The sequence below is a fragment of the Coenobita brevimanus genome, chromosome 30 (genome assembly GCF_032717465.1).
Source record: "Coenobita brevimanus isolate Jiangsu-jjx chromosome 30, ASM3271746v2, whole genome shotgun sequence".
Classification (NCBI taxonomy): Eukaryota; Metazoa; Arthropoda; class Malacostraca; order Decapoda; family Coenobitidae; genus Coenobita; species Coenobita brevimanus.
In genome coordinates, this window is record NC_136983.1 from 30,307,974 (window position 1) to 30,322,188 (window position 14,215).

At 39.7% G+C, this 14,215-nt stretch overlaps 1 protein-coding gene across 1 annotated transcript in view; it reads left to right on the forward strand.

Moving 5' to 3' along the window:
• Positions 1-13,395: 13,395 nt before the first annotated feature.
• LOC145395277 (uncharacterized) overlaps positions 13,396-14,215 on the forward strand; it is a 38,660-nt gene continuing 37,840 nt past the window's right edge. The window contains exon 1 of the mRNA XM_080268957.1: positions 13,396-13,531. Coding sequence (XP_080125083.1) covers positions 13,396-13,531 — 136 coding nt within the window. The remainder of the gene's footprint in view (positions 13,532-14,215) is intronic.

Below are 14,215 nucleotides of genomic sequence, written 5' to 3' on the forward strand. Positions count from 1 at the left end.
TTCGCTATCATGATCTTTCGTAAATTTTAGTATTTGTCCCAAGTACCGTAGTTGTACTCCTTAACTTCTTCAAGAATTTCATCGCTTATTCTGATGACGCTCTTTGGTGTTTGTGGATTAAACATTACTTTAGTTTTACTTCGGTTCATCTTCAGTCCTACTTTCAGACTTTCTCTGTTCAGGTCATTTACTATTCCTTGCAATGCCTCCGCTGTTTCTGAGATTAGGACAATGTCATCTGGAAAATCTTAAATGGTTTAGCTTTTCTTCATCAATGTTCACACCTTTGTTTTCCCAGTCTAGCTTTCTGAAAATACTTTCTAGGCATGCTGTAAATAATTTTGGTGAAATTGTATCTCCCTGATGCACGCCCTTCTCAATATTAATTTTGTCTGAGTCCTTATCTAATTTAACTGTAGCAGTTCCCTCTTTATATATGTTTTCGAGCAGGTTTACAATGTTCTCATTCACTCCTTATTCTCGCAATGAATTTATAGTTGCTATGTGCTCCACTGAGTCGAAAGCCTTTTCGTAATCAACAAAACCTAAGCACAGTGGTTTATTATATTCTATAGTTTTCTCAGTTAGGTGGTTCATTGTATGTAGATGAACAATGGTTGAATACCCGCTTAGGAATCCTGCCTGTTCACGAGGTCGGTTTTTCTCCAAAATTGTTGTTATTCTGTTCGTAAGGACTTTATTGAAGAGTTTGTAGATGACTGATAATATGCTAATGGGTCGATAGTTACTAAGATCTTTTGAGTCGCCTTTTTTGTCGAGTAAAATAACTATTGCATTACACCATGTTTTGGGAATTTTCTTCTATTTTATACAGTGGGTAAATAAGTGAGCAAGCCTATTTTGTACTTCTACTCTGGCATCCAAGAGTAAATCTGTTACTATTCCATCTTCTCCCGGAGCCTTCCCTCTTTTCATATTTTTAAGCAAATATTTACTCCGTCTGGTGTTACCTCAGGTATTTCACTTGTGTCAACTGAAAAGTTAGCTATTGGTACTACTGTCTTTGATGCATACAGTTCTTTGTAAAATTCTTCAACTCTCTTCACCATCTTATCTCTGCATTTAATGATTTCACCGTTTTTTTCTTTCAGTGATGTCATTTTTTGTTTTCCTAGTACCATTTTACTTCGGACCTGTTTCAGACTTTTTCCATTTTTGATGGTTTCATTGATCTGATCCATGTTTCTCTTTCTTTTTTCTTCTCTTTATCTTTTGTTGATAAGCTTATTTAATTCTGCTCGTTCTATTTCGTCTTACTTTGTCTTTACTTTCATTTCCTTTCGTTTTTTCATAAGCTCGAGTGTCTTTTCTGAATAGTTCTTGGCTTTGGTTGTATTAGGTTTTCCTACTGCCTCTGCTGATTCTCTTAGCACTTTTGTTAGTCTGTCATTCAGCTCATCAATGTCACATTCGCCAATACCTAGAGCCTGAAATCTGTTCCTTATTTCCAGCTGAAAGCCTGCTTTGTTTTTGTTTACTATTATTTGGCATATCTTTTTTTCTTTAATCATCTTCTTTCTTTCATTTCTGAAATTGAATCTGGCTGTGCAACCCACAATTCTATGATCACTACCTATATTTACTTTATTGATAACTGTGACATTTATGATCGTGTTACTCTTATCTGCTATAATGAAGTCAATTTCATTCTTTGTTTCTCCATCTGGGCTGCTCCAGGTCCACTTTCTTCCTGTTCTTTTGTGGAGGAATGTGTTCATTATTCTCATATTAAACATTTCAGCAAAATTTACGAGCATTTCTCCTCTTTTATTTCTTTCTCCCACCCAAATTTTCGTTTCTCCATTTTTTGACTTCCTAACTTTTGCTTTAAAGTCTCCCATGAGTATAGTACATGTTGTCTTTTCTTCTTCCATAATCTGGGAGATGTCATCATAGAATGTTTATATTTCTTCATCTAGGCTTTGAGAAGTTGGTGCATATACTTGTATGACTTTCATGGTATATTTTTTGCATAGTCTAATGACAACAAATGCTGCTCTGTCAGATACACCGCTGAATTTAACAATGTTTTCTGCAAGATTTCTGTTATTTTTATTTTCCTTTCCTCTGTAGTAAAATAGGTGGTTGCTGTCTTCGAGCTGAATTACTTTTCTTTTTTCTTTTCTTTTTTAAATAACAGAACGGAGGACGGAAAAACAAATGGGGAAAAAAAAATAATCCATACGCCAGATTACTGGTGTCCTCTGTTCATAAAATATCTTTAACAGTTAGACTTGAACAGTTGTAGGTTGAAATTTGGAGGAAAACAACTCTGGGGAAGCGAGTTCCAGAGAGATGCAGTTCGGGGAATGAAAGAATTCTGATAGGCAAAAGTTCTGCAATATGGTTGAGTGACATTCCAGTCATGAGCGCTACCAGATGCCCGTGTAGGACGAGGGAAGGCATAGAGAGGTGGCACCATGGACGCAACTTCGTCTGAGCATTTGCCAAAAAAATATCTGTAAAATAATGCAAGGGAGGCAACATTCCTTCTTACTTGCAGGGGAGGTAGTTTATATGCAATGGCAGGGTTGTTAATGATTCTAACAGCTTTATTCTGAATTTTGTCTAGTTGTCTTAATGCAACCTCTCCACAACCATTCCACAAGGGTGAGCAATATTCAAGCTGAGAGCGCACATGACTCTTATAAATTATAGCTAACTGCTCATCGGCGAAGAAGCTACGGACTCTGTACAATAATCCAAGTTTCTTTGAGGCGGTTTTAGCAAGTGATCTGACATGAGAGGTCCAGCTGAGGGCACTGTTAAATTTCAATACTTTTGGAGATGGGAATATTAGTAGCACTGAAAGTAATGTACGAATCTAGTAATATCTGTCTATTAGTAAACTGTATATATTTAGTTTTACTAGCATTAAAAGAGACAAGGTTGTTTTGTCCCCATTCACTGATTGTAGATAGATCTTGATTTATGGAGATGGCTGTGCTGAGTTGAGAGGTAGAGATATCAGACTTTGTAATTGGATGTCTGAGTGTGAATGAACTATGTAGTGTTGAGTCATCTGCATATGAGTGAATGGGATTGTGAGTGACAGATAAGAGATCATTAATATGAACCAGAAATAGGGTTGGCGCCAGAACTGATCCCTGCGGCACGCCGGCGTTGAGTGGAAATTCGAATATACATCATCTACTTTTACTCTTATTTTCCTGTCACTAAGATAAGAAGGAATCAAAGGAACAAAAGACGTTGGTCCATAGCAAGGGAGTTTGGACAGCAGGGAACGGTGCCATACTCTGTCGAAAGCTTGAGAGATATCAAGAGCTACTGCATGAGTTTCTCCAAAAAGATCAACTGATTGATGGATGGTATGAGTTAAGAGATTGAGTATGTCAATGGTGGATCTTTCGCGGCGAAAATAGTATTGTCTACCACTAATTAAGTTGTTGGATTCAAGATGTTTAACAATATGCTTATTAATTAAAGTTTCAAATACCTTACCAAGAGAAGATGTGACAGCTATTGATCTATTTTTGGAGGAGTCAGACGAACTTCCTTTCTTCGGAACTGGGTGGATATTGGCTTCTTTCCATGAATTTGGGGAATAAAGAAGTACGTATTCATAGTCTGAATAATTTAGCTAGGGCAGAGGCAAGTTCAGGGGAACACTTTTTCAAAACAATTGGCGGAATTCCATCTGGGCCTGGAGCTTTGTTGGTAGGTAAATTGTCTAGGATGGATTTTACGAATTTTGTCTGTATTTTAAGTGGGGCAATTTCGGGAGAATCAAGTTCCAGGACTGAGACATTCTGGCTGGTATCATCTATGGTAGTTTCTTGCAAAGGTACTAGCAAAGATATCTGCTTTCCCACGTGGGTCATTTGTAATATTGCCATCTGAAGATTTTAGTGGGGAAATGGAAGATGATTTGTTAAAGTTATTATTGAAAGAATTAAGAGTTGACCAGAATATTCTATTGTCATTAGGGTTGTTAAGTAGTTTTGATGCTTGCTTTTGAAGAAAGTTTGATTTAGATAGATTTAATACAGCTTTTGCATGATTTCTAGCAATTATAAACTGGGAGAGTGATTCAGATGTTTTTGATTTTAAGTAAGAGTTATATGCTAATGACTTTTGAGCTGTTGCTCTGGCACAATTGCCATCAAACCATTTTGGAGAGTTTGATCTTTTAGTGAACTGTTGACTTGGTTTGAATAAATCCATACCAGCTAGTGTTAAGTCGCAAATGTGGGACTGGGTAGAATTGGGATCACTAGAGAAGAAAGACTGCCATGGAACATCAGCAAGATAATTTCTAAATCCATCCCAGTCCGCCCTGTCAAAGTGCCATCGGGTCACCCTGATAGGTTCGGAATGGGGAGGTGTAGGAGGGTTATCTAATGAGGCTTTGATGAGATTGTGGTCAGAGGATCCAAGTGGTGACAGTACCTCTATCCTGTATTGATCTGGATTATTTGTCCAGATTATTATTATTTCTGCAGATCTCGCTCAAAAATACATTATCCCAACTAATGTTTTTCAGTTCAATCATCAGGTTATCAAGTTTGTAATCTCCTGCGAGGCTTCTTACATTGTATGCATAGATCTTCATCGATTTCAGTTTGTTTAACATCCAAGAGTCTTATTTTCCATCACAGTGCCTACTCACTTTCGGTGGCACACTGCCCGTAAGCACAGGAGGCAATGCGGTTGGACCTTTAGTAGACGATGATCCAACAGGAACGCCCGTCAATTCATTTGCAATAGAACTCATGTTTGGTTGGGAGGATTGTGGCAAATAATCTCACCTCCCTGCCAAATAGTTTCTGGTGAAATTTAATTTTTGTGCCACCTTATTTGTTATATTCGTTTGAGCCCTATAAATCTATAGGGGGTCCCATGGTCTGCTCCATCTAAGATGGTACCTCGTATATCTACAAGGCCTTCCCCTATCCGCCACCCGGGGACGTGCCAGGTAGGAGTGGGATCCTGCCCCTGGATATATATATATATATATATATATATATATATATAAAGGTCAACAACTATGCAGGGGTAATGAAGGTTCGGAGTCGGCTTAGGACACCTTATCTCTTTTGGAAGGAGATTTTACAAGAGATGTAATGTGAAATACCGGTATATCTATCTATCTATCTATATTTATCATACAATCCTACATTGCCCCATGAGGAGCATAGGAGCCCGGGGCTAGGCAGTTGGTCCCGACATTTAAGATGAGTGATATATATATATATATATATATATATATATATATATATATATATATACACATATATATATATATATGTGTGTGTATGTGTGTGTGTGTGTGTGTGTGTAAACGTTCCCCAGTTTGAGGTGTCTTTTGTGAGTGGGGTAAATTCGTGCCTCTTACATATATATAATAATTCTCGTTGTTAGGGGCATAGGAAATAACCACAAAATTATGAGTTGATGATACTGATCCAACCAACTTGCTCTGTTTTTGTTAGCTGATGGTCTCTCTTATTAACCGTCAAGCAAAATACTGTGTTTGTCATCATACACAGTTGTAATCTATATGGACACATTTTTATATAAAGTAGAATAAATATTGGTTAAATGCAATGCATGGAAATTAATGTTTTATGGATTGAAATCTAAGCATTATTACATTTTTTTTTAATGCAAGAAAGAAAGAACCAATGGCCAGGAGCCTGCAAACCGTTCCCTCCAAGAAAAGACAAAAACAATACAAATGAGAGCCAAATTATACGAAATGTTCCGATAAAGAGATTATGGAGTTAAATTCTCTTATGAAAACAGAAACTGACATTTTTTTTCTTTTAATTCTGCAAAAGTAATTTAGTCGTGAAGTTACCTTTATGTTGTTGAATTCATGAAGTAGCAAATCGTCTATCTATCTATCTATCTATAGCCCGACGCCCTAATCCCGCAAAGGGTGGCCGCAGACAAAACGCCTCCAAGTCACTCTGTCACCCACCATTTGACTCCCCTCCCCCCAACTCACCCCCCCCTCCCTCATATACCTCTCAACTCCATCCCTCCACCTCATCCTCGGTCTACCCCTCCCTCTCCCTCCCTCCACCTCACCTACATACACCCTCTTAGTCAGTCTTTCATTCTCCATCCTCTCCACATGTCCAAACCACCTCAGTGTATTTCTCCTAATCTTTTCAACCACATCCACATCTACCCCACAACGTTCCTTCACTTCTTCATTCGTCAACCTGTCCCTCCATGTCACTCCACATGCTCCTCTCAAGTAACTCATTTCCACTGCTCTCACTCTTGACTTGTTCCCCTCTTGCAAGGTCCACGCCTCGCTTCCATACGTCAGGGTAGGGATCACAGTACCATCATGCAGTGACTTCTTAACTTCCATACTCACCTCCCTATTTCTCAGCAAATCGTACTTTCAGTTATTAATGTAAATATGATTAAGATAGTAACTGCTAACTTCGAACAAAGGCGGAGGGAGCCCACCGGTCTCTCGATCACATTTTGAGACAGGATTGAATGAACTAAGACCTTTGGTCGAAGCCTTCCAATATTACTACATGTCCCACGAAACGGCTGTCCGGCCTCATTGTCATCTGATTCCTGGAACCATTCCCAAATTTTAAGAAAATTTGTCTTGTCTTTGCTGGCCAAAGAACTAGAGTATTTAGTAGGAACTGTGGGGTGGTAAAGAGAGGTGAGTAGCCATAATTCCGGCCATATTAATACCCCATAAAAAATATTACAATATGTACGTTTGGACGTAGGAGGGAGCAACGCGGATCACGGTGTGAGAAAGCCAGGCATTGTGGATGAAGAGGCAAGGGAACTGACAAAGGTTTGGGCTGGTTGACTGAATCTTGTATGAACGAGTGCACAGCAAGCCCCCCCCCCCTCTATCATTCTTTAGCTTCAATGTCAACGGACTGACTTTATGTGAGTGGTGATATAAAGCGCATATATGTGGATGGTTATACCTGAGGTGGAGTCATGATTCGAGGGCTTAATTGGCACCTTGCCAAAAACTTTTCCAACAACTTTACCTCCTCATCCTCCCCCCCCCTTTTCTACTCTGATGGCTCTGTAGCTATTTCTTCTAAGAATAAAGCAGATCTCTTCACTCAGACTTTCTCCTCCAGCTCCACCTTTGACGATTCAGGTGCTGTTCCTCCACCACTTTCTCCCTTTGACTTCCTCATGGCTGACAAAAAATTTCTTCAGCTGATGTATTTTCTGTTATCACTGACCTCAATACAAACAAGGCATATGGACCTGATGGGGTCCCATCTGTTGTCCTCAAGAACTGTGCTTCTGTGCTTACACACTGCCTAGGTAAACTCTTTCGCGTTTGTCTGTCAAGTTGTACCTTTCCTTCTTGCTGGAAATTTGTTCTCATTCAGCCAGTCCCAAAGAAGGGTGACCATTCCCAACCCTAATACTGTCGTCCAATTGCTTGAACATCCTATATCTCAAAAGTTTTCGAGTCTCTTCTTAACACAAAAATTTTAAGGCATCTTTCCTATCACAACCTTCTTTCTGATCGTCAGTATGGGTTCCGTCAAGGATGCTCCACTGGCGATCTTCTCACCTACCTTTCAGACTCCTGGTCATCCTCCTTTTGGGACTTTGGCGAAAGCTTTGCCATAACACTTGACATTTCAAAGGCTTTCGATCGAGTCTGGCATAAATCTTTAATTTTCAAACTGCCTTCTTACGGTTTCTATCCTTCTATCTGTGCCTTCATTGCTAGCTTCCTTTCTGGTCGTTCTATAGCCGCTGTTGTAGACGGCCATCGTTCTTCTCCTAGATCTATCAACAGTGATGTTCCTCAGGGCTCTGTCCTATCACCATCTCTCTTCCTTTTATTCATCAGTGATCTTCTAAGCTATACATCAAACCCTATCCACTCATATGCTTATGATTCCACCCTTCACCTTTCCATTCGGTTCCCGCAACGTCCATCCCAGCAGTTACTTCAACAAACAAGAGATGAGGCTATGAAGCACCTAATGTCTGACTTGGTTCGTATCTCTGACTGGGGTAAAAATAATCTGTTTTTTAATGTATCAGTTTTTACACCTATCAACCCATCAAAATCTTCCACAAGAGTACCCACTAATATTTAATGATGTCCAGCTCAAGCTTGCATCATCCTTGAACATTCTTGGGGTTTCATTTACTCGGGACTTATCTTGTTAAGATCATATTACATCTCTTGTAAACTCAGCTTCCAAGAGATTAGGTGTGCTGAGCCGACTCCGTAGCTTTTTTTACCCTGCATGGTTGTTGACTTTATACATGAGTTTTATTCGCTCCTGTGTAGAGTACAACTCTCATGTGTGGGAAGGCTCCCCACATACAGCTCTTCTCAATAGGGTGGAGTCAAACGCATTTCGTCTCATTAACTCTCCTCCTCTTACTAGCTCCCTTCAACCTCTGTCTTTTCGCTGCACTGTTGCCTCTTTATCTCTTTTCTGTCGCTACTTCCATGGTCACTGCTCCTCTGAACTGTCTGCTTGCATCCCTCCACCTCTACGACGAGCGTGTAGCACCCGTCTAGCAACAAACTCTCATCCCGTTTCTGTCCAACTCTCTAAAGGAAGAGTTGACCGTTACTCCCAGTCCTTCATTTATGCAACCGGTCAGCTCTGGAACAGTCTCTCTTTGTCTGTATTTCCTACTTCCTATGATCTCCAGTCTTTCAAACGCAGTGTGTTCAGGCATCTCGAAATGAACACATCTTGAATTTGGCACACTTTTGTATTGTTTTTTTTTTCTTGGAAGGAACTGTTTGCGGGCTTCTGCCCTTTGGTTCCTTCTTGCTTGCATAAAAAAAATAAGTGAATGAGGCCTGTATTCTCGTAGGGTAAGGAGGCTCCCTAGCACTGCTTCCTTAACGATCTGTTTTCCAAATTACCCATTCATATCATCTTTTTTGCTTCTTATATGCTATTAATGTCAACATACATTGCAGGAATAAGACACAAGATTACAGAAACGGAGCAGAATCAGAAATAAGCAGGTAAGGAAGAGGAGTTAGTAAGGGTCCTAACCACACGAGAATACCACCCTGAGTGTGTGGTCCATTTCGCTGGGTACACTGTTGGTTAGTTCTCCTGTCGTGGTTTTCCTGTGTCATGCTCTGTGGACCCTACCACGCCTCACCTCTGGAGAGGAAAAAGAGACGGGATGATGATGATGATACATATAACTGATATTAAGATTACCTTACTGAATACTTGAATAGTTAATTATCATCTAAGTCTTGATGGCAGGAGAATGTACACCCACGCACCAAAGTTTCTGTCCCCCCCTCGGTGGAGGGAAGTGGAAGTAAGAGTTAGAGAGAGGGCAGGCGAACGAACAGTCGTGAGTGGTAGTTTGGAACTGAGCTACGAGGCGAATAGTGAGAAACCTAATGAAAGTGGATTCGAAACATTTCCATGCTATTCACCTGCAAAACATTATGCGTTCGTAACATACATAGCATATATATACAGTATTATAATATAGACTACTATGTTGTTATGATGTCCTTTGAACCTGACCCATCTGTTTCGGATCCTCATGATACAAATAAAGCACCGAACCAGTTATATATCAGCTGCACCTGGTCGTTATCACTGCAGTGATAATGTTTCTGAATGTTATTCCTTGATTGTCTATAGGTATACTATAGAATGATTTTGAATTTAATGCTGATTCCCACAGTAGCTGTGCGGATGGTTATTTATGTTGCAGTTATTTTATATGGAGGAAGAATCCACATAGTGATGGGCAGCGGAGAGCATTCACCAATTATTTACTATAACCAGATGAAATTAGATGCAAACAACACAAAATATTATGAGACAACGAAGATATAGCTGTGATATCCTGCTCCGCCTTGTTATCCAGGCCTTAACTGTTGCTTCACCTCATACATGCATTATTTTCCTTCAGTCTCTGCCTCTTTTATTACTTTTACTTCTCGGTATCCTCGTACTGCGAGCTGTTATATTCCTTAGGGGGTTTCTAGTTGTCCGGTCCTATAACGCCTGCTGTATTACATTATTCTCGCATTATCACTCCCACATAAACAACATTAGCACAAGACTGCTAAATCTATTATTACCATTATTGACGATGCCACTACTAATCCCCCTTTTTCCATTGTGTCCAATTTCCCTCACAAAACTACTACTGCTACTCCACTATAAATCTGTATAATAATACATGACTGTCCTTATGGCTGTGTATCTGCTAACCATATTGTCCCTGTCCCACCGTCGAGAACTCGTCACTTACCCCGCACCGCTACCCCAGTTGCACCCCCCTCTCTCCCACCCACCATGGACTCTACTCCTAACCCACTCCGACACCACATTACCCTTCACCTCATCCTTGGGCCAACAGGCCTGTTGTTCACTCTTTACCGGTGAATATGCGTGGTATGCATTAATAATAATAATAAAAATAAAAGGAATTTGGGAGCTGAATACTAATAATAATAATAAAAGGAATTTGGGAGCCGAATGCTAATTGCCAGCCAGAATATGCTGTTTGCCAAGTCCAAAATATAGGCCATCTTTTGATACCATGAAGGTTTTATGTTGATAGCTCAAGCCGTTCATGAGCTATAATGGTGCTAAAGGCAGGCGATAAAAACCAGTTGACCTTTGGCAGTTATTTTGGTGACCTTGACCCTGACTCCGAGTGGCCATTTTCGAACTCGTCCAAGATTTTGGCCATATTTTGATACGCTGAAGGTTTCATGTTGATAGCTCAAGCCGTTCATAAGATATAATAGGAACACACACACACACACACACACACACACACACACACACACACACACACATACACAGCAGCAGCAGCAGGCAAAAACATTAACGCTCCGCCTTCTAAAGGTGGGGAATAATAAATTAATACAAATAACAACAAGAACATAGATGTGTACTGTAGTATTCGTAACATTACACTTAAAAACGGTAGACCCAAACGTACCTATATTACGGAGCACTGATATATTAACCACAGAACCGACCACAGACCGTTCTTATCATTACCACTAACTATAACTACACCTGCAAAGCAGGATGGTAACAGTTTTGTCAGGTCGTCACATGCTGATGCGAGACATTCGGCCTCAGTCTATGTCCAGTCGTTCGTTTGTTTGTCCGCTAACTTCTCCTAGGCTATTTGATGGATGTCTTTGAAACGTCACATGCGTAATTTAGTGGGTAGTAGGCATGTTGTGCACTGTTATTTTTTCCCTAACATGTGTAGTGATCGCACAAAGGACTACAATGGGATGTATTACCATGGTGAAGTGCTATAGGGAAGGCCAAGTGGTAATGATAAGAACGGTCTGTGGTCGGTTCTGTGGTTAATATATCAGTGCTCCGTAATATAGGTACGTTTGGGTCTACGTTTTTAAGTGTAATGTTAGGAATACTACAGTACACATCTATGTTCTTGTTGTTATTAGTATTAATTTATTATTCCCCACCTTTAAAAGGCGGAGGGATAATGTTTTTGCCTGCTGCTGCTGCTGCTGTGTGTGTGTGTGTGTGTGTGTGTGTGTGTGTGTGTGTGTGTTCCTATTATATCTTATGAACGGCTTGAGCTATCAACATGAAACCTTCAGCGTATCAAAACATGGCCAAAATCTTGGACAAGTTCGAAAATGGCCACTCGGAGTCAGGGTCAAGGTCACCAAAATAACTGCCAAAGGTCAACTGGTTTTTATCGCCTGCCTTTAGCACCATTATAGCTCATGAACGGCTTGAGCTATCAACATAAAACCTTCATGGTATCAAAAGATGGCCTATATTTTGGACTTGGCAAACAGCATATTCTGGCTGGCAATTAGCATTCGGCTCCCAAATTCCTTTTATTATTATTATTAGTATTCAGCTCCCAAATTCCTTTTATTTTTATTATTATTATTAATGCATACCACGCATATTCACCGGTAAAGAGTGAACAACAGGCCTGTTGGCCCAAGGATGAGGTGAAGGGTAATGTGGTGTCGGAGTGGGTTAGGAGTAGAGTCCATGGTGGGTGGGAGAGAGGGGGGTGCAACTGGGGTAGCGGTGCGGGGTAAGTGACGAGTTCTCGACGGTGGGACAGGGACAATATGGTTAGCAGATACACAGCCATAAGGACAGTCATGTATTATTATACAGATTTATAGTGGAGTAGCAGTAGTAGTTTTGTGAGGGAAATTGGACACAATGGAAAAAGGGGGATTAGTAGTGGCATCGTCAATAATGGTAATAATAGATTTAGCAGTCTTGTGCTAATGTTGTTTATGTGGGAGTGATAATGCGAGAATAATGTAATACAGCAGGCGTTATAGGACCGGACAACTAGAAACCCCCTAAGGAATATAACAGCTCGCAGTACGAGGATACCGAGAAGTAAAAGTAATAAAAGAGGCAGAGACTGAAGGAAAATAATGCATGTATGAGGTGAAGCAACAGTTAAGGCCTGGATAACAAGGCGGAGCAGGATATCACAGCTATATCTTCGTTGTCTCATAATATTTTGTGTTGTTTGCATCTAATTTCATCTGGTTATAGTAAATAATTGGTGAATGCTCTCCGCTGCCCATCACTATGTGGATTCTTCCTCCATATAAAATAACTGCAACATAAATAACCATCCGCACAGCTACTGTGGGAATCAGCATTAAATTCAAAATCATTCTATAGTATACCTATAGACAATCAAGGAATAACATTCAGAAACATTATCACTGCAGTGATAACGACCAGGTGCAGCTGATATATAACTGGTTCGGTGCTTTATTTGTATCATGAGGATCCGAAACAGATGGGTCAGGTTCAAAGGACATCATAACAACATAGTAGTCTATATTATAATACTGTATATATATGCTATGTATGTTACGAACGCATAATGTTTTGCAGGTGAATAGCATGGAAATGTTTCGAATCCACTTTCATTAGGTTTCTCACTATTCGCCTCGTAGCTCAGTTCCAAACTACCACTCACGACTGTTCGTTCGCCTGCCCTCTCTCTAACTCTTACTTCCACTTCCCTCCACCGAGGGGGGGACAGAAACTTTGGTGCGTGGGTATACTTTTTCATCTAATCATCATAAAAAGGGGTTACTATTAGCTGTAGATTACATTTCACTTATTAAAAGGCACGACATCTGCTGCAATATATATATATATATATACTCCTTTTACTCTAACTTGGTCTAAATCTGCCATCTCTCCACCTTGATTGCTGAGTTGTGTCGGTTGATTATATTATGATGCTAGTCGTGAAGAAGTGAAAAGGAAATGATGAAGAGCCGTGGTATTGTCTTGTCACTGAGCTATGTGAAGTAAGCTGCACAAGGACGAAAATCGAGGCCAAGTTAGGATGAAGAGGGTATTGGCTGTATATACAGTGACCATGCAGCGACCAGCAGCTGAACCCAAGAGTAATTCAGTGTCTTACATGAAGGGAGAAATGGTGTGTCGGATCTTCTTGCTGCTTCTGTTGGAGTCTACAATCCTCTCTGATGTCGACGGATCAATTTGTCCTCAAGGTAAGTGTATAGCCACATGTCATGGTTACTCTGCATTCGACATATCACGTGTGAATCATACGTGTATATATACCACAGTACATTTGGGCAGATGGGTTCCTAATGGCATAACTAGAATTTCGATGCGTTAAGTAATGTGTGAATGATTTTATTGCTTATTTCACAGTTCATGCAACCTAATACCTCTCCAATTCTGTGTTTGTCTTTGTTTCTGGTGGTCTAATCACCCCGTCTTCTAGGAGTGAATTGGGTTTGAGCTGGTAATGAAGTGGTTACTGATATGAAATGATTCCTGCTCAAACATTAAATCAACCTACCGTATAAAGCCGCTTACATAACAAGATAAAATATCGCGCAACATGGTCTCTGGACTGTCTCGCATCCGTCTCAGAAAAATCTAAATCTGTCGCTGGACAGTCACGCGACAGTCCAGAGACAATATATATATATATATATATATATATATATATATATATATATATATATATATATATATACACTCATATATAGATAGACAGATAGATAGATACTGATATAAGTATATATACTGTACATACAGTATATATATATATATATATATATATATATATATATATATATATATATATATATTTTTCAATATATCATATATATATATATATATATATATATATATATATATATATAGATAGATAGATAGATAGA